The following is a 21312-nucleotide window of genomic DNA, read 5'->3' as shown; positions in this document are numbered from 1 at the left end:
ACAAATCGAAACAGGGAATGATTTTCCCTTGCAGAATTCGGAAACAGAAATGCATTCTGGATGCTGAAGTGAGCTCACCTCTACATGGGGTCTCAGTTAACATCAATATCCTACGCATGCAATTTAATTCTTTAGAAACAACTTTAGAAAGCACCTTAAAAGAGCTGTTGGAATAATTGCTTTCTGGTCTTCAGTACTTTGGTTTCTCTAAATGCAATGTCTGATGTGCAACTGAGATATGCAAACAGGTCCTAGATTTTTTTTATTCATTCATGGAATGCAGGCATCGTTGGCTGGGCCAGCATTTATTGCCCATCCCTGAGGGCAGTTAAGAGTCAACCACATTGCTGTGGGCTCTGGAGTCACATGTAGGCAAGACCGGGTAAGGATGACCAATTTCCTTCCCTGAAAGGACATTGGTGAACCAGATGGGTTTATACAATAAATGGTCAGAATTTTATTGAATTTTATTCAAAGGGCAATGGCCTAGTAGTATTATCGCTAGACTATTAATCCAGAAACTCAGCTAATGTTCTGGGGACCCAAGTTCGAATCCCGCCATGGCAGATGGTGGAATTTGAATTCAATAAGAAATATCTGGAATCAAGAATCTACTGATAACCATGAAACCATTGTCGGAAAAATCAATCTGGTTCAGTAATGTCCTTTAGGGAAGGAAATCTGCCGTCCTTACCCAGTCTGGCCTCATGTGACTCCAGATTCACAGCAATGTAGTTGATACTCAACTGCCCTCTGAAATCAGCAACTAGGGATGGGCAATAAACGCTGGCCAGCCAGCAACTCCAATGTTTCATGAATGAATAATAAAAAATCTATTGAATTCAAATTGCATCATCTGGGATTTGAACCCAGGACCCCAGAGCATTATGCTGGGCCTCTGGATTACTAGTCCAGTGACAATACCACTACGCCACACCTCCCACCTGGATCCCTTGTTCCCAACAAAACAGGCTGCTCAAGGCAGACGATATGTAGCTGAGAAGGAAAACTCCCAGACCAGTAATTACCTTGGCCCCGGACTACTGGAAGAATAGTGGCAAGAATTCCCAGCCCAAGGGAGATCAGCCAACTTTCAGAAGGACAGAATTGGGACCTGGGACATTAGTGCTAGTAAGGTATGGCTCCCCTGGGAGGTGTGGGGGGAAGAAATAGGACCTTAAAAAATATTGGGCGGAATTTTCCAGCCATTCATTCTAGTGGGTCTTTGGGCCTGCTGCAGTGAGCAGAGACTTGGCTGAGTGCCAAATTCTCAATCCTTGCTTGCAGCGGCAATAGAGCGTGAACAGCCAGAAAGCTCCGCCCACTATCACTCAAAGCCTCAATGGCTGACCTTGGCAGTAATGTCAATGACCTGATTGGAAAGGCTTCGTGGGATATGGGCCAAACACAGGCAAATGGGACTAGCTCAGTTTAGGAAACCTGGTCAGCATGGACAAGTTGGGCCGAAGGGCCAGTTTCTGTGCTGACACCAAGAAAGAATGCCTTCAAATGTAGAGCTGAGAGCATCAACCTCTTGCACAATTTCACTTACAAATTGCATCATTTGTGGAAGAGACAGATCAGTTTGATACCATATCAAATTCATGTATTTGGAATGTAACTGGATATAAAAGAGTTTGATATAATCTTATCAGTACCCCAGTATGTACACCTTGACACTGTTAGATCAAAACGACTGAGGGGATGCTGGACCTTCACTTTTGGTTCTCACATTTCTGCCTCTGAATTTGTGATGCAAAACCTCACAACAACTTCCCCTCCCAATCTAATCTTGCGGTACAGTCCATGCTGTTAGTTTCAGTGCTGTTTTCCCTTTCTAAGCACTGCTGCGCCACAGAGAAAGCCTATCGCCCTTCCTGTAAACTCCCAGAGGAAGCTTGCTGCGGGAGCAGGAATTGCACAAAGAATAGCTAACAATCAGATGGGAGCAACCGTACCTCAGTGGTCAGCAGATGCCCAGTACGGACATGTCCCCGTTCGGGGAGAAAAATCAGACCAGAACCATCCGCCCTTATACGAGATGAGTAGTGTGGATGTGAATAGCAATGCAGTCCACCCTGCTCTTTTGTGGAAGTTTACAATGAGGTTCTGCTACTGTTATATCTACAGCCCCCAGATGCCAAGTTGTGTTACTGCACTCTGGACTAAATTGGCAGCCTGACTCATTTTATTTGGACGGAAAAAGCATTCACTAAATTTGGTGCCAATTCATTCAAATGCTTTCCATTGTGAAGAGTTGTGTTTAGCGTGTGGTTCATCTCCTTATTCTGTGCCAATGGGAAGGGGGTCTCACCTTTGTATCAATGCAAATTGTCCAGTATAACTTTAGCATGACGGGGTTTGTTAATGTTAGCTGACTGCCGGTCAGTTCTTTAACATTCAAATTATTCAGAACTTGCAGACCTATGTTTTCTCACTCACTCTCATACTGCCTTGCCCATGGAACGGTATCCTCCCATAAAGGGAAAGCAAGCTCCGGTGCTTCACACTGACCCTAAGCTGAGTGTAGCCTGAAAGAGGTGCAGCTGTTCTCCTCTGTCCTGTATGCTCTTGTCTCCCAGGGTGGCACAGTGGTTAGCACTGCTGCCACAGCGCCAGGGACCTGGATTTGATTCCCGGCTTGGGAACACCGTCTGTGTGAAGTCTGCATGTTCTCCCCATGTCTGCGTGGGTTTCTTCCGGGTACTCCAGTTTCCTCCCACAGTCCAAAGATGTGCAGGTTAGGCGGGTTGGCCATGCTAAATTGCCCTTTCGTGTCTAAAGATGTGCTGGTTAGGTGCATCGGCCATGCTAAATTCTCCCCAGTGTATCCGAACAGGTGCCAGAGTGTGGTGACTAGGGGACTTTCACAGTAACTTCATTGCAGTGTTAATGTAAGCCTACTTGTGACACTAATAAATAAACTAAACTAAACAAACCACACATCTCTCTCTCTCTCTTGGCTGTCGCTGTTGCTTTGCTCTCTCAGCAAGAAAATATTTTTCTTGACTAGACAGGGTAGATGCAGGAAAGATGTTCCCGATGGTGGGGGTGTCCAGAACCAGGGGGGGTCACAGGATACAGGGTAGACTGTTTAGGACAGAGAGGAGGAAAAGATTCTTCACCCACAGAGTGGTCAGCCTGTGGAATTTGATCTTACAAAATGCAGTTGAAACTAGAATATTGTATGTTTTCAAAAGGCAGTTAGATATAACACTTGAGGCAAAGGGGATCAAAGGATATGGGAGGGGGAGGAAGGATGAGACTATTGAGTTGGATGATCAGCCATGATCATTGTGAACAGCAGAGCAGGCTCGAAGGGCTGAATGGCCTCTTCCTGCTCCTGTTTTCCACATTTCTATGCTTCAGCTCTCCACCTACAACTTGATCTCTCCATCTCTTCCCTCCTCAGGGCCTAGCGAATCGGCGGCAGAGCATGCTGAATCGCCCAGGGCATGTGCACGAACATCTAAGGGCACAAGGGCAGTAACAAGAGGAGCCACCCCAGCAGTCTCTGCCCGAGAAATACAGAATGAACGACCTCCCGGCAAGCCAAGGAACTGGATGCGGAACAAAAGGTAAATTACAGGGCAATCCCATAAAATGCAGGTCGGTTGGTCACCGTTCTTGTTTCCTCACTGAACAATGTGGAGCTAGCAGTCTTTCTCTGTCCACTCTGCACCATTGTGAGCAGGTATCTGACTAAACCAGTACCTGGACAATAACAGCACTCAAGATTGCATCTCCTCAGTTTCAACAGGCATCTGGCAAGGCTCTGGACAAAATATATGTCTGATTAAGTAAATACTCAAGGAAGCAGGAAGTAACAAACCACAAAGAAATTTGGCTGGATAACAAGAGGTCACAGAGACTGAAGAGAACACAAACTTTAAAATAGGGAGCAATGACCCAAGAGATTGGTCTGTAATTTGTGTTCTGCATAACATTTATTGCTGTGGGAGAAGGTTACTGTAACGCAATTATCCAAGTTTAGCCATTTATGTGGGAAATGCATCTGGTAAATATAACAGAATTAGAGTTCCACATTACACAACATTGAACCATGCCTCTCTCTCGAAGCAAAAATACTATTTTGGCCGAAGCTTTTAAAAAATATATAATAAATAAAAAGAAATGTGCGGCAAAGCCAGCTGCTAAGAGGACAAAGGCAAAGTGGGCAAATGAGTGGCAAGTGCTGTTTAATTTGGAACAAATGATGGTCGTAGATAAAAGGGAAAAAACCCATTTGGAGAAAATTCGGAGCTTCCTATCTAATCTCTCTCTGACCTGAGGAGAACTATAAATAACTAAATTTGACTTGTACAAGGCGGCACCAACAGGCACCCCTATTCATCGCTACAGAGGTAAACCAAGGTGCAGTTCCATTAGGAAGCCATCTGTTCCTTTGTATTTAGACAAACCAAACAATTTATTCTGCAAGAGTTTAAAGGAGATTATAGAATACTGTAACTGTCTTCATTCTCCTCCTTCAACATGTGTTTCCAATGCACTTTTTATTACTTATGAACCTCCAGCTGTATCTGGATAGGTCAGACGTCCGACTGCAAAGCTGGGATTGCACCCGCCTTAAGACAGCAGGGACAGCTGTTCCAGATGGGCTTAGTTATGAACTAACTCAGTCATCCTGCAAACCATGATATATACCCAATGTCCAGTTTAGATGTTGAGCTCACCTGCAGCAGAATCACTGGAGCAGGGAAAGCATTATAAAGAGGGAATTTCCAATCAGGCGCAGTGTCGAAGATTTCACAGAATCCCTACAGTGCCGAAGGAGGCCATTCGGCCCATTAAGTCTGCACCGACACTCAGGCATCCCACCAGGCCCATTCCCTCCCTTCCCCATCCCCACAACCCAGCTCATCCACTATAACTGATTCACCTAACCTACACACTGGGACAAGTTAGCATGGCTGATCCACTTAACCTGCACATCTTTGGAGTGTGGGAGGAAACCGGAGCACCCGGAGGAAACCCACGCAGACACGGGGAGAACGTGCAGACTCCACACAGAAACAGTCATCCAAGGCTGGAATCGAACCCGGTTCCATGGCGCTGTGAGGCAGCAGTGCTAGCCAGTGTGCCACCGTGCCGCCCCTTTTCTTTGGTGAAGTGCTCAACATAATTGATTAAAGAGCTTTGGGAAGTATTAATTGAATGATGTTCTTTCCAAGCCCAGATCGACGTGAACTTGGTACATTGGCCAGCAGCAATATCGTTTGCAGCTTCCAGTGCCACAACTGCAAAGTCACTTCAGGGTCACACTGTCTGCAACTGAGCGCAAGGTATCAGTCACTGCTTTGGGATCCATGCCAACCCAGGAGCAAGGGTGACAAAAGTGTAGCCGCTATCTTATCACAAGGCATGCGCACCTGGGTTTAACAGGACACCATGGAATTAGCCGTGAGGAGTGACTAATCTGTAGTTAAGTAGGGGATGCACATCGCCTTGTAATTAGCCATGAAGAAAAACTCTGGTCTCAGTGCTGAAACCTAGCTTCTGAGTTTGAGGCAGTCCGCTGGGTTCGAACGGAATCTTGTTGTGTATTGAAAAATATTCAGTGGCAACCATCCAATAACAGAAATTCTCCGACAAAAAGAATCCGTCTTTTAATACGCACGTATGGGTGGATTCTAAAATATATATACCACCAGTATATCAAATCTATTTACAAATTATCTTCTTTCTAAAGCATTTTAAGTGGATTTAGTCATGCAAGTGCTTCTGTAGAAATCAGCCACCATATATCTCACACGGCTTAAACATCTGCCTTTTGCGTTAGCGTGGATTGGGGATTGGCTATCCGACAGGAAGCAGAGAGTCGGAATAAATGGGTGCTTTTCTGGTTGGCAGATGGTAACTAGTGGCGTGCCGCAGGGATCGGTACTGGGGCCTCAACTATTTACCATTTATATAGATGATCTGGAGGAGGGGACTGAATGTAGGGTAACAAAGTTTGCAGATGACACAAAGATAAGTGGAAAAGTGAATCGTGTGGAGGGCGTAGAAGGTCTGCAGAGAGATTTGGACAGGCTGAGTGAGTGGGCGAGGATCTGGCAGATGGAGTATAATGTTAACAAATGCGAGGTTATTCACTTTGGAAGAAATAATAGCAAATTGGATTATTATCTAAATGGAAAGAAATTACAACATGCTGCTGTGCAGAGGGACCTGGGGGTCCTTGTGCATGAGACGCAAAAACCCAGTCTGCAGGTGCAACAGGTGATCAAGAAGGCAAATGGGATGTTGGCCTATATCGCAAGGGGGATAGAATATAAAAGCAGAGATGTCTTGCTGCATCTGTACAGGGCATTGGTGAGGCCGCAGCTAGAATACTGTGTGCAGTATTGGTCCCCTTATTTGCGGAAGGATATATTGGCCTTGGAGGGAGTGAAGAGAAGGTTCACCAGGTTGATACCAGAGATGAGGGGTGTTGATTATGAGGAGAGACTGAGCAGATTGGGTTGGAATTTAGAAGGCTGAGGGGGGGATCTTATAGAGACCTATAAGATAATGAAGGGGCTGGATAGGGTAGAGATGGAGAGATTCTTTCCACTTAGAAAGGAAACTAGAACTAGAGGGCACAGCCTCAAAATAAAGGGAGGTCATTTTAGGACAGAGTTGAGGAGGAACTTCTTCTCTCAGAGGGTGGTGAATCTCTGGAATTCTCTGCCCACTGAAGTGGTGGAGGCTACCTCGTTGAATATGTTTAAATCACGGATAGATGGATTCCTGATCGGTAAGGGAATTAGGGGTTATAGGGATCAGGCGGGTAAGTGGAACTGATCCACTTCAGATCAGGCATGATCTTATTGAATGGTGGGGCAGGCTCGAGGGGCTAGATGGCCTACTCCTGCTCCTATTTCTTATGTTCTTATGTTCTTTTGAGGCAGTCACAGGGTTTTTCTTAAAGAAATCATAGGTGCTGGAGACAAAATAAGCATTGGATTATTTGAATGTTGGATCAGCTATACGAGCAAAAAAAGCTTGCTTTGTTAAAAAAACTGTGCATTTTAGAAACATAGAAAAACTACAGCACAAAACAGGCCCTTCGGCCCCACAAGTTGTTCCGAACATATCCCTACCTTTTAGGCCTACCTATAACCCTCCATCCTATTAAGTCCCATGTACTCATCCAGGAGTCTCTTAAAATACCCTATTGAGCTTGCAGAACCCTTGTTACTGATTTCTTTCTCAAATTAAACTAACCCACGGTGGCACAGTGGTTAGCACTGCTGCCTCACAGCGCCAGGGACCCGGGTTCAATTCCAGTTCCGGGTCACTGTCCATCTGGAGTCTGCACATTCTCCCTGTGTTTGCGTGGGTTTCCTCCGGGTACTCCGATTTCCTCCTACAGTCCAAAGGTGTGCAGGTTAGGTTGATTGGCCATGCTAAATTGACCCTTAGTGTCAGGGGATTAGCAGGGTAAATATGTGCATTACGGGAATAGGGCCAGGGTGGGATTGTGGTTCGGTGCAGACTCAATGGGCTGAATGGCCTCCTTCTGCACTGTAGGGATTCTATGATGAACCCTTACCTTAGCGCAGATATGTTTATTCATCTTGTGCACTCGTTGCGAGGGCCACTGATAGAAGTCTCTTCCCTATTTGTTGTAGAAAGAACATCAAACATTGACCAGGTTTTGGCGTATGGTCATTTGACTGGCTGGAAACCATCTTTCAGTGTGATTTTTTCACTAATCACTCCATTTTAAAGGGAAACACACTGCCTTGGCTGTTTGCAGTCTCACCATATTTTCTTTTATTTAACAGGAGGTCAGGTAACTAATTAGTTGCCATTGGGGTTGCTGTCCTTTTGAAGGACAGCAACCCTAGCAGTCTCAGCAGCACCACAGGGTGCGGTGGACACAGCTGGAACTGCACCTGGAAATTGAGGATGCCACGGACGCATCATTCTCCCGCCACTACCCCAGTGGGTGGGGTCTGAGGGCACTGGGGCCAGTCAGGCAGGTTCTTGCAAAAGGGTGGAAGTTGAGGAAGGTAGGCAGCATCTTTGGCATGGAGCGGACCATTGCTGCTAGGGGGCACTATCATGGGCTACAGAGTGCCCGCATAAGAGACCCCCCCCCCCCCCCACCCCCAACCCACCCCCCGCCAACCACTTACCCAGGAGGAGGCCACTAGCTGGTGGTCTACCTATGTGGTGCAGGGCCTACCTGCTACTGGTAAAATGCCAGTGGAGGCAGGAAGATGCCCCAAATTGACCTCCTAAGGAGTCCTTCACCTTCCCTACCCCTGGTTAAATGCCACAGTAGGGGAAAAAGCAACAGGCACTCTATTTACCATTTCACACGCCCCTTTGCTCCCAAGCCCATCTCTAAGGGGCTGGTAAAATCCAACCCAAGTCTTTAAACTGGAGTATTTGTAGAGGCGATAAGGAAAAGAAAATGCCAAAATTGTTTGACAGAAGATGTACAGGAAAGCGACTGCTCAAATATCAGCAGTAAATTAAGAATCGAATCCTACAAGTCCAAGTACAAATTTTCAACAACAAAACAAGGGAGCAAATTGCCACAGGCGGAATCTTATCACCGTCACGGTGGGGTCAGGGCTGTAAAACACAGCGGGCCGTTCAAAAGTCCATTGACTTCAGCAGGACCAGAAAATCCCCCTGAAGGGAAGGGCCATAAAATTCCGCTCCGAGTAAAAATAAACACTTTTGTAATTGCTAACCAATGCTTTGTAATTAAACGCACAGACTGGGTTTGCCTGAGAATAATCCTCTCTTTTGTATTCAATCCATTTGCGGGCTACCGGGATACTTACCCGAGTGCACGATGCCCCAGAGACGAGCTGGCTGATAATTACCTAGACCGTCTGCAAATGACACTGGCAATCACTGAAAAATTACCACCACAGCTGGCAGACAAGCAGATGTTGCCTGCAGGATCGAAACAGCAAAGGCATTTTGATGTCTTGAAAGCTTGTTCTTAGCATCTAACTGAATCTGCTTTGATCAGGGCAACAATAAAGAGGCTTTGAAGGAGGTTGTGCAAAGGGGCTGCTGCCTTTAATTTAGTGGCAGTGGTAAACAAATCAAGAACTATTAAGCAAATCAAGCAGAGTTGAGCTAGGGGCAGTTACCTGGTTGAAAATGAAAAAGGCACTGGCGTTGATATAGCGCCCATCATGGTCTTTACACCCAATGAATTACTTTTGAAATGCATGGCAGGAACCAGGCAGGAGAGTTCCCTTCCAGACGGGGAATACTTCAGCAGTCAAGGGCATTCAGCCTCTGATCTTCGGGTAAGCGTTCTCCAAGGCAGCCTTCAAGACACACTACAACGGAGAATCGCCGAGCAGAAACTAATAGCCAAGTGCCGAACGCATGAGGAAGGCCTCAACCGGGATCTTGGGTTCATGGCACACTACATGAAAACCCGACATTTGGCCTGGGCTTGCAAAATCCTACTAACTGCCCTGGCTGGAGATAATTCATACCTCTTTAACCTATGATTATCCCACTCTCCACTCGCACTGTCTGTACCTGTAAAGACTTGATTACCTGAGAAGACTCACATTCCAACCATTATCTTGCAATTGTGTCTTTGCCTATATGTGCCATGTTTGTGGACCCAACTCTCCACTCACCTGATGAAGGAACAGTGCTCTGAAAGCTCATGATTCCAAATAAACCTGTTGGACTTTAACTTAGTGCTGTGAGGCTTCTTACTTTTGAAACGTAGGCACTGTTTCAACGTCAGAAACATGGCAGCCAATTTGTGGACAGCAAGTCCCCACAATCAGCAACAAGATACCAACCAGATAGTCGGTTTATGGGATGGTGATTTGAGGGATAAATATTGGGGATAACAGTGGGGATAACTCCCTGCTCTTCTTTGGAACAGTGCCATGGGATCTTTTATGTCCACCTTAGTGAACAGCTGGGCCTTGCTGTAATGTCTCATCCAAAAAATGGCACCTCCAACCGCGTAGCACCCTCATTACCGTGCACTGAAGCCTTAGCCAAGATTTTATTTTTGTGCTCAAGTCTCTGGGATGGGATTCAGAGGTGCAGAACTGAGTGAAAGAGGACACCATAAGGAATGATAAAGATGGTTCAGTAAGTTGAGGGGGATGGGGGGGGAATCTTAGTTAAATCTGTTTGGTGTTTTTCATTTTCTCCTCCAGTATCTCCCTCTGCTCTTTCCCCCAAAAGTAGCAAAACTCCTCCTGCACACTTTTGAAGTTAATAAAGTAAAATGCTTCTGTCTCTGAGTGTTGCTCGGTGTGTTTTATTAAGGTACACAGTCCTGGTCTAAATTAGATCCATGAGGATTTACAAATCAGGGACACAAAGGGGTTTCTGTACAAATAAGAGACTGTATTGCTGATTTCTATAGAAGAACTGCGCTCTCAAACAACGGGGTGAGAAATTCCATGGCCCTGTGCCCACTTCTCAGACATTGAGAGCATTAAGCCTCCAGCATGGTGGGTAGGGAGTATACCCTGATTACGTGCTGCAACTTCAACCCCCACTATAATGGTCCAGGCAACAAAATAGTTGCATGGTGGGCCCGCACTTGAAACAGGCATTTCCTCCTTCGCTTATTCGAATACGGGACAGAACACCTCTGTGTTCCATTGCAGGACTGGGTTGCCTCGAGTGTCTTCAACTCACTGATTTCCAGGGCCCAATACTGACTGCATCTCTGGCCTTACTGGCTCGTGATGTGGAGATGCCAGCGTTGGACTGGGGTAAACACAGTAAGAGTTTTAACAACACCAGGTTAAAGTCCAACAGGTTTATTTGGTAGCAAATACCATTAGCTTTCGGAGGGCTGCTCCTTCGTCAGATGGAGTGGAAATCTGCTCTCAAACAGGGCACAGAGACACAAAATCAAGTTACAGAATACTGATTAGAATGCGAATCCCTACAGCCAACCAGGTCTTAAAGATACAGATAATGTGAGGGGAGGGAGCATTAAGCACAGGTTAAAGAGATGTGTATTGTCTCCAGACAGGACAGCCAGTGAGATTCTGCAAGTCCAGAAGGCAAGCTGTGGGGGTTACTGATAGTGTGACATAAACCCAACATCCCGGTTTAGCGCGTCCTCATGTGTGCGAAACTTGGCTATCAGTTTCTGCTCAGCGACTCTGCGCCGCCGTGTGTCGTGAAGGCCGCCTTGGAGAACGCTTACCTGAAGATCAGAGGCTGAATGCCCATGACCGCTTGATTTGTAACTTGATTTTGTGTCTCTGTGCCCTGTTTGAGAGCAGATTTCCACTCCATCTGACGAAGGGGCAGCACTCCGAAAGCTAATGGTATTTGCCTACAAATAAACCTGTTGGACTTTAACCTGGTGTTGTTAAAACTCTTACTGTGCTTACTGGCTCAAGTATTGTTTAATGCCCGAGTATCCAGTGCTGCTGGTGATTGTTTGTGTTGTTGTGCACTTGACGGGTGTTTCTGGAGAGGCCTGGAGGCATTTTGGTTCGTCCACAGGACAGAGTCCCAAATCTTACCAGAAAATGGCAATGTGTTGTTTCTGGTGAGAAAGCTGGCGTGTTTCTCTCCAGACAAACTGATGGGTTTTCCCTTCAGATCCTATGACACTCCGCCAAAAAAAAACGCGGGGGTGTGATTCACGCTGTCATTCAGGGGGGTGGAGCCTAAACATGCCAGCAAAACCCAGCTGATCGGGTCACCATCTTTAAAGGGCACCCCAATAAGAACTGCAATAAACCTCCCCCAAACCCACCACATGGGTCTCAGAGGCTCCCATCCTCACCCCCAATCGGAGTCAGCATTCACTCATCCACCCCCCCCACACCAAATAACCATAACCAGCACAGCATCCCTTGCATGAATCTTCCGCCAATGAGGTCCCACACCAGGACCCGTGCCTTAGCACAAGTTGATATTGTCAGGGTGGCGTGGTGCCAACCCTTGCCAGGGAGCATTGCCAAGGTAGTACCTGGTCATGTCCCTCATCCCCTGAGGGGGCAAAAATTATGTTTGCGCTCCCACGACAAGTTCACGTCTGGGTGAACCTGCTGTAAGCTGAGCAGAGGTGGTTTGAAGATATGGCGAGGGGTCAAGATACAGTGGGCGGTGGGTGGGGTTAATTATATTGAAATACATGCAAATGCATGTAAATCAGATTCATGCCTATTATGGACATGAACCTGATGTCATCACTGGCAAGGGACGAAGAAGATCCAAAAACGCGATCTCGCCGGTGAGAACTGTGACTTCTTGAGCCCCCCCCTCCGGCATTAGCATGGATGGCAAACGGAGGCTCAAGATCGCCCCCACAGTCTCATTAACCTCACAGCAATTCCACTCCAGCATCCAGTGAGATAAATAGTCCCATTAAGACTTTGTGAACAACTCTTTCAGAGGAAGCATCAATACGTTTGTCTGTTTATAACATATCACAGGGAGGCGATGGCCTAGTGGTATTATCGCTGGGCTCTTAATCCAGAAACTCAGCTAACGTTCTGGGACCTGGCTTCGAATCCCGCCACAGCAGATGAATTCAATACATCTGGAATTAAGAATCTACTGATGACCATGAAACCATGGTCGATTGGTGGAAAAACCCATCTGGTTCACGAATGTCCTTTCGGGAAGAAAATCCACCCTCCTTACCTGGTCCAGCCTACATGTGCCTCCAGAGTCACAGCAATGTGGTTGACTCTCAACTGCCCTCCAAGGGCAACTAGGGATGGGCAATAAATGCTGGCTAGCCAGCGATGACCACGTCCCATGAATGAATATTTTAAAAATTGAAAAGTCAACACGTGCTTACTGTCAGTGACGTAGCATAACAGGACCTTTGATGCAACTGAACAGGGTGACATAGCTGACATCTCACGCTGAGAATTTACTGTGTCAGCAATAACTACAGAGCATCTGTTGCTGAATCCTGCAGCAAGGTGGCTAAAACAAAATCAATTGTGAAAGAAAAGGCTGGAGGCATTTCGGTTCGTCCACGGGACAGTGGGCGTCACTGGCGGGGGCAGCGTTTGTTGCCCATCCCTAATTGGCCTTGAACGGAGAGATTTACTAGGGCAATTAAGTATTCGTAGTCCCGTGATATTGCCACTACAGCATTATCTCCCCCTAATCTTGTACAGTTCAAACTGTAGACTCAAGTCAAAAGCAAATGGATCGAGTGTACCAAAAGTAATGTATTTTTAAAAAATCATCTAATTGGTGTAGGCTGGATTCCAGAGGTGCAAGTACAACTTGTTGGCCAATTGAACCATCCTGGATTCAGTCCAAAAATCTTTGTGCACAAGTTCGACTTGGCTTCTTGGAATGAAAAAAAAAACTCTTGCACAATGTCAAGATACAGACTACAGAAGGATTTTTTTTCAAAGCTGAAATTCAAAGCATGTAATCCAGAGCCATTCACATGATGACATACAGCCTACCAGATGACCACAGACATTGCCAGGATAAACAGCCAGGCCCTTGAGAAACATATGAAAAACCTTCAAACCTTTGGCTCTCATCCCTCACTTCTCTGTTCGTGGGATTATCCGCAATGAATCAACCGAACAAGGTTTCAGCTGCCAATCACCAATTCTGGCTCCTCATCTTTCGTTTTTGTGAGGTTCTATGCTTCACAATCTGTGAGGATCACGATCCTTCAGCAATAACCTCACACAGCTAATATTTGTTTCACCTTAATCTAATCGCCTGCAACTTCGATTAGCCACATCAGCCGGAAAGCATTTGTCTATGAAGGAGGTCTGAGAGCACGTATTTCGCAGACAGCAGACTAATGTTTGGGATGTCAGCAACTGCATGTCTCCATCACCAGTCACAATGTAAATATTTCACTGGGCAACATCGTCTGAGCTGCGAGGTCACTTTCACTTGGGGATTTTTTTTTAATTTGGCATAGAACAAACAACCAGATGTAATCCAGTGATTGATACACAGGCTTATCAGCGCAAATGATATTCATCATTATCAAAATCACATACGTAAAGAGCTGGAAGTCCTTTCCTGAAATGGGACACTAACCACCAAGCCTGGAGTTAAGTCTTTAATCTGTACCTTGTCTTCCTTGTGGCACTCCAGCAGCAACAACTTTCCTTCTTCAACATGAAGCCAATGATTAGAAGTTTTTAGTCAAAAACTCTGCAGACGTGCCAACATTTTTTCTATTTAAGCACCGTCCTATGTAAAGGAGGAATTCTATCACGCTGATAACTGATGGACTAAAACCCGACATTGTGGTAAACAGCCTACAATCACATCAAGCTCCTGTTGATCTTGAAGTTTAAAAGTGTTCACATTTAACTTTTCGTCTACAATGGTAATATGCAATTCCTTTCTATTTTAGTAGAGTCAATCAAAAAATACATTCAAATTTGCTGCACATTTTTACCCAACAAGGTAAAACGATTGGAGTAGACCAATGTTATTTATGGCTGCTGGAACAATACATTGGTGCACTAAAGCATTTTGTTGCAATTTGTATTCCCACTCATCAAATAGCAGCCCTGATACTGCCGGACTATCTGGAGAGCAAGTTAAGGTGCCAATTGGAGAGTAAATGTTCCTTTTGGCGGGGGAGGGGGGGGGGAAGGAAGGGGTAAGAGACAAATTGTCCCAAGGCCATCGTGCGAATCTAAAGTTTGGCACCATTATCACCAAGGGTGCAAAACACACACGAGTCACATAAGAGAGACAATCCAAATGTCAGAGATCTCACTGTTGATATTTTTGATTTGATTAATTATTGTCACATGTATTAAACAGTGAAAAGTATTGTTTCTTGCGCGCTATACAAAGCATACCGTACATAGGGAAGGAAAGGAGAAGATGCAGAATGTAGTGTTGCAGTCATAGCTAGAGTGTTGAGAAAGATCAACTTAATGTGAGGTAGATCTATTCAAAAGATTGGTGGCAGCAGGGAAGAAGCTGTTTTTGAGTCGGTTGGTACGTGCCCTCAGGCTTTTGTACCTTTTTCCCGATGGAAGAAGGTGGAAGAGGATATGTCCGGGGCGCGTGGGGTCCTTAATTATGCTGGCTGCTTTTCCGAGGCAGCAGGAAGTGTAGACGGAGTCAATGGATGGGAGGCTGGTTTGAGTGATGGACTGGGCATCATTCTGTGGAATGCCCAATTAGTTGGCATAGCAAAAAAGCAAATTGCAATTGCACAGTCATAGCTACCCCCACAACGGTGCCCTGGGATTGACTAGCTACAAGAGGACCACAGTTGCCTGGATCTCCCTGGAATTGATACTTATACTTTATTATTATTAGTGTCACCAGTAAGTTCACATTAGCACTGCAAATGAAGTTACTGTGAAAATCCCATAGTCGCCACACTCCGGTGCCTGTAGACTCAATCAAAAGCAAATGGATCGAGTGTACCAAAAGTAATGTATTAAAAAAAAATCATCTCATTTATTTAAATGGGGCGGCACGGTTGCACAGTGGTTAGCACTGCTGCTTCACAGCTCCAGGGACCTGGGTGCGATTCCCGGCTTGCGTCACTGTCTGTGTGGAGTTTGCACATTCTCCTCGTGTCTGCGTGGGTTTCCTCCGGGTGCTCCGGTTTCCTCCCACAGTCCAAAGATGTGCGGGTTAGGTTGATTGGCCATACCAAAAATTGCCCTTAGTGTCCTGAGATGCGTAGGTTAGAGGGATTAGCGGGTAAATGTGTAGGGACATGGAGGTAGGGCCTGGGTGGGATTGTGGTCGGTGCAGACTCGATGGGCCGAATGGCCTCTTTCTGTACTGTAGGGTTTCTATTCTATTCTATTCTATTCATTAGTGTAGACTGGATTCCAGAGGTGCAAATACAGCTCGTTGGCCAATTGAACCATCTAGGATTCAGTCCAAAAATCTTTATGCACAAGTTCGACTTGGCTTTTTGGAATGAACAAAATGGCCAATGCACCCAACCAGCATGTCTTTTGGACTGAGGGAGGAAACTAGAGCACCCGGAGGAAACCCACGCAGACACAGGGAGACTCCGCACAGAGAGTGACCCAAGCTGGGAATCGAACCCGGATCCCTGGCGGTGTGAGGCAACAGTGCTAAGCACTGTGCCACCGTGCTGCCCCTAAAACCTGCTGAATGAAACCTGTTGTAATGATTTGGACTGGACGCCCCATGACCCAATAACCTTGAATTCATAATTTGCGACAAAGTTCATAATACTTGTAGTCCAAGAAGAAATGCCAGTGAAAAACCCACAACTTCAGAGTCGAGAGTGTTGCCACGGAGTCGAGGCTGACTCCAACACTTTACATCAAAGAGATGGAACATTTTTGCTCAGAGAATTTGAAAATTCAACCACTCTGATTAAGGAAGTAAAAGTGAAGTGTTACGCACAGCACTGGCTTTAGCAAGATCATTCTTGATGGTTTGGCTGCACTTTGCATTTTGAGGAATGGAGAAATTCTCGAGCCAAACTGAAAATCCCAACACTGGCTCACAAAACCCTACCTAACATCATCGTCACTCAAAGAGTATTCATCTGTGACCGTGTGTTAGATAGTTTAATACGACATTTGCCGGAGGTTAGTGTAACAATTAGGCTCTTTTCAGAGGGAGTGAAGTCAACTGCAAATAATTAAGACGCTGTGTTTGGCATTTGCCCCAGTTTTCCTGCTGAATAAGTCTCAGCAATTTCTAAGCAACGAGCCGCAGAGGTTTATTTGGAAAATGATTGAAAAGTTGGTTTTGTGCAATTGAATGCAACAAGGTCACCATGCCTGGACTCTAAATGTTCCGTTGACATTTTGGAGGAGAGACAGAAACCATCATCTAACCACAAGAACAGATAAACGACGGGTGAGAATACAGCTTGCTCTGAATGGGGGGCTTAGCTTTCCCTCCCACTGGTACATTAACGCCTTCGTTGGGTTCCTGCCAGTCTGGTTAAACGATTCGGAGGCTTTCAAGCCTCGGCAAGACAAAGCAGCGTCAAAGATCTCGCAACTGCGAACACTGCAGCTCCTTTCCATCGCATCGACACACCAAACCCTAACTAAGCTACTGAAGAAAAAAAAAAGTGTGGCTTGTTTTCTAAAACGTAGAATTATTTCCTCTTTGCATGGAGAGAAGAAAAGGAACAGCATTTGATCACGGAGAAAAAGGCCTCGACTTCCATGGAATAAAACGGATGTTTGATTCATTCAGTCAACATAAACAATAGCTCCAAGTAAAGCATTCAGCCATCACACTGCTTCTCGCAAACCACCCTGGGCTTGACTTTTTAAAGGAACTAAATAAATGAGTAATGTATGTAGTATAGTCAATTGGGGCGGAGGGAATGAATCATTCAATTAAAACAGAACAGCTTGTTCAAATAGTCAGCAAAATCACAATGCCCTGTAAGCTTCTATGATTTTATGCATCATAGTTTCATTCAATAAAGGTTCAAGTTAATGTTGTGAAAGAAGAGTTTGGCTGCTCATGGACAATATTTATCCGTCAGTACCAGTCAGCTCCCCAAGTCAAATTACTGCCCCCGCTCACCTCCAATTTCTCTTCTCCGAGATGCCTTTTGATGCTTAACAAGATGTGTTCTCCCTCCTGTCCCCTCCGCCCACTTTCTCAAAGTTCCAGAAATAGGCATTTTGTTTATTCTTGAATTTCAAGCAACAGCATTTGGTAGGAGAAATGTTTTAAAAGGGGCGGTGGGGGTTGGAGGTAACCCTGGCAAATCACAAATTAGCATCGTTTCTTTGGCATCGTTTAAGACTTACCTGGATAGTCACATGAGCAGTCTGGGAATGGAGGGATACAAACGGATGGTCTAGTTGGACCAATGAGCGGCACAGGCTTGGAGGGCCGAAGGGCCTGTTTCCTGTGCTGTACTGTACTGTCCTTTGCCCATCTCATCCATGGCTTGAGTGCAGAAAGTTTGGGGGTGGGGGGTTGGGGGGGGAGTGGGTGTGGAGAAGAATACCGCAATGACTCTCAATGCCCCAGAGCCAAGTACAAAGTAACCAATCAGCCAGAGTTCCTCAGTCCTGCTCATTGGAACAGGAGTATGCTGTTCAGCTCCTTGAGCCTGTTCCACCATTCAATTTGATCATGACTGGTCATCATTTTGGGGTGGCACGGTGGCACAGTGGTTAGCACTGCTGCCTCAGAGCGCCAAGGACCCTGGTTCGATTTCCGCTTGGGTCATCGTCTGTGTGGAGTTTGCACAATCTCCCCGTGTTTGCGTGGGTTTCCTCTGGGTGCTCCGGTTTCCTCCCACAGTCCAAAGATGTGCGGGTTAGGTGGATTGGCCATGCTAAATTGACCCTTAGTGTCAGGGGGACTAGCTAGGGTAAATGCAAGGGGTTATGTGGATAGGGCCTGGGCGGGATTGTGGTTGGCTTCCTTCTGCACTGTAGGATTCTATGACTGATCTCCATGAACTCCATTTATCAGCCCTGGTTCCAAACACTCAACTCCCACAATGTTGTTGTGTTCTAACAGAAATCTATCAAGCTCAATTTTGAAATTTTGTAATTGACCTAGAATCATCAATGATTTGGGGAACGGGTTCCATATTTCCACTACCACTCATAAGAAGCACTTCCTGACATCATTCCAGAATAGCCGAACTCTTGGTTATTACCCTCACCAGAGGAAATAGTTTATCCCTTTATTCAGTGTTCCTTACAAGAAAACATGCAGATCCCAGTGAAAATCACTGTCTGCCATTGTTTAAAAATACACTCCCAGACAATCATTTAAAACAATGTATTGGTGGCCTTGTACCACAAGAGGCAATGTACCCCAAAATGATACAAAGCGTTCAGGAGTACAAAGGGAGTGAAGCATGATCCTGTGCTTAACAGTAGTAGTAAGCTCAACACTGGAATAAAAATATTTTCTGATTTTAACTCCTCTTTCGTCATTCAAAAAATTAGCACAGAAAATATTCAGAGAAATAGCATTTCGTTTTTAACTATTATTAGGCAACAACTGTAGTTCTCTAAACAGGGTGGAGCACATGATGTAATACTCACCGATACGGATTAGAAAGATCTTTTGCATCACAAACATCTGCATGACCATTACACACACAACGCCCGCCAATACTGATGTCCTTGATACTGTAGTAATACTGAAAGAAAAAAGAGCATTCTTTGTTCAGAGATCGGATACTTGATCACAGTATTTCACTTCATGGAAAAGATAACTTGGCTCCTGGCAAATACATCTGTGTTTACTGACACAAACTACGTAAAACTCACCAGTTCAGTTGGCAGAGGCGGATCACATCAATGCATGCCTTTTTATAACAGAGAAGGGATCAATGACAACAACTCGTGTTTAAATCACAGCATTAAGATAATGGAATATCCCGAGACACTTCATGTTAGCATTATAAATAAAATTTAACTGAGCTACATATTACAGCACATGACCGAAAGCTTGGTCAAAGAATTAGCTTTGAAGGAATGATGAGGAAAGTGTGTTAGAGAGGCAGGGAGGGAATTCCAGAGCTTAGTTCCTTGGCAACTGAAGACATGGCCACTAATCGTGGAACAATTAAAATTAAACTAAATCAGAATTAGATGAACACAGACATCTCAGGGGGTTGTAGGGCTGGAGGAGGTTATAGAGATGAGGAGGATTGATTTGGGGAAAAAAAAAATCAGATTTTTGAAAATCACAGTTTTACTTAACCAGACACAATATAGGATAACGAGTACACAGGTGATAGGGACTTGGTATGAGTAAGGACACAGATAGCAGTGTTTTGGGTGGCCTCAAGTTTAGAGGGTAGAACACTGGAAGTCAGCCAGAGCTAATATAGCCTAGAAGTGACAAAGAGATTTGGGTTTCAGCAGCAGATGAGTTGAGGGTGGGATAGAGTCGAATGAAGATGTGGAAGTAGAAAGAGGGAGTATTAGGGATGGCATGGATAGGAGGACAGAAACTCAACTCAGCATCAAATATGACACCAAAGTTACAAACTGTCAAGTTCAAGTGTTGGGATAAATGATGTACTCCGTTAGAAGATGAAATTACTCAGAAATGCTCACGCTCTTTGTTATGGATACCCTTATAATAAAATTTGAAAACCTTTGTGCAGATTCCCACATCTATGAAGAGCAGCAAACAATAAGAACTCACTGATGTAGATTAACGGGTGCTACTGCTGTGGCCAAGATTCACAGTGAGAAATGGAGATATCTTGGTCAGTTTAGTTATGTTCAATTCAGAATGTTTTTTAATTCATTCATGGGACACGGGTGTCGTTGGCTGGCCAGCATTTATTGCCCATCCCTAGTTACCCTTGGAGGGCAGTTGAGAATGAACCACATTGCTGTGGCTCTGGAGTCACATGTCGGCCAGACCAGGTAAGGATGGCAGATTTCCTTCCCTAAAGGACATTAGTGACCCAGATGGGTTTTTCCAACAATCGACACTAGTTTCATGGTCATCATTAGACTTTTAATTCCAGGTTTTTTTTATTGAATTCAAATTCTACCATCTGCCGTAGTGGGATTTGAACCTGGGTCACCAGAACATTAACTGAGTTTCTGGATTAATAGTCTCGCGTTGGTACCACTGGGCCATCGCCTCCCCCAGAATTCAGAATTTATACAACTTTTGTGCTGTAAATCTATAAAACATAACTCTAAAGCAAATGCATTGCAATTACATTACTGGGAAATGTATAGGAGAACCCAACACAATGAACTATATGAAATTGATGGGGGGTCTATTGGGAACACTATTGCACACACAAGAAGCAAACTGAACGTGGCAAATGTAGAATGCCCTATCCAGTATACAGAATTTATTGAAACACGTAAGATTCTGAAGGGGGCTTGACAGGTTAGATACTGAATAAACATTGCCCCTCGTGGGGGAATCTAGAATTAAGGGGCACAGTTTCAGATGGAGATGGAGATGAGGAGAAATTTCTTCTCCCAGGGAATTGCAAATCTTTGGAATTTTCCACCCCAGAGATCCGTGGAGGCTGGATCATTGAATATGTGGAGCTCAACAGATATTTGATCTGATGGGAGTTGAGCGTTATGGAGTGTCGGCAGAAAAGTGAAGGTCAGGCCATGATCAGATCAGCCATGATCTTGCTGAATGACAGAGCAGGCTGAAGGGACTGAATGGCATATCATCACTCCTATTTTCTAAGTTCTTGAGCACCCTGTACTTTCCCAACTAACATCCCTAGTGGAGATTGACTAACTCAGTTTGGTGATATGGTCAAAGCTGAGACCATTCTGGTCTTTACAATTCAGGGGCTGAGATGCCAACTCAGCCATCAAGACTACAGATATTGTTAAGGCAGATATATCTAAATTAAACACACAGTCAGATGTA

General features: G+C 45.1%; 1 protein-coding gene across 3 annotated transcripts in view; it reads right to left on the bottom strand.

Moving 5' to 3' along the window:
• Positions 1 to 21312, bottom strand: part of lama5 (laminin, alpha 5) — a 297320-nt gene that overhangs the window by 179334 nt on the left and 96674 nt on the right. For all 3 annotated transcript variants that reach the window (XM_078236714.1, XM_078236713.1, XM_078236712.1), the window contains exon 6: positions 18984 to 19081. In XM_078236714.1, the coding sequence (XP_078092840.1) occupies positions 18984 to 19081 (98 nt within the window). The remainder of the gene's footprint in view (positions 1 to 18983; positions 19082 to 21312) is intronic.

Source organism: Mustelus asterias, chromosome 20 (genome assembly GCF_964213995.1).
Source record: "Mustelus asterias chromosome 20, sMusAst1.hap1.1, whole genome shotgun sequence".
NCBI lineage: Eukaryota > Metazoa > Chordata > Chondrichthyes > Carcharhiniformes > Triakidae > Mustelus > Mustelus asterias.
This window is presented reverse-complemented; position numbering and strand designations above follow the sequence as displayed.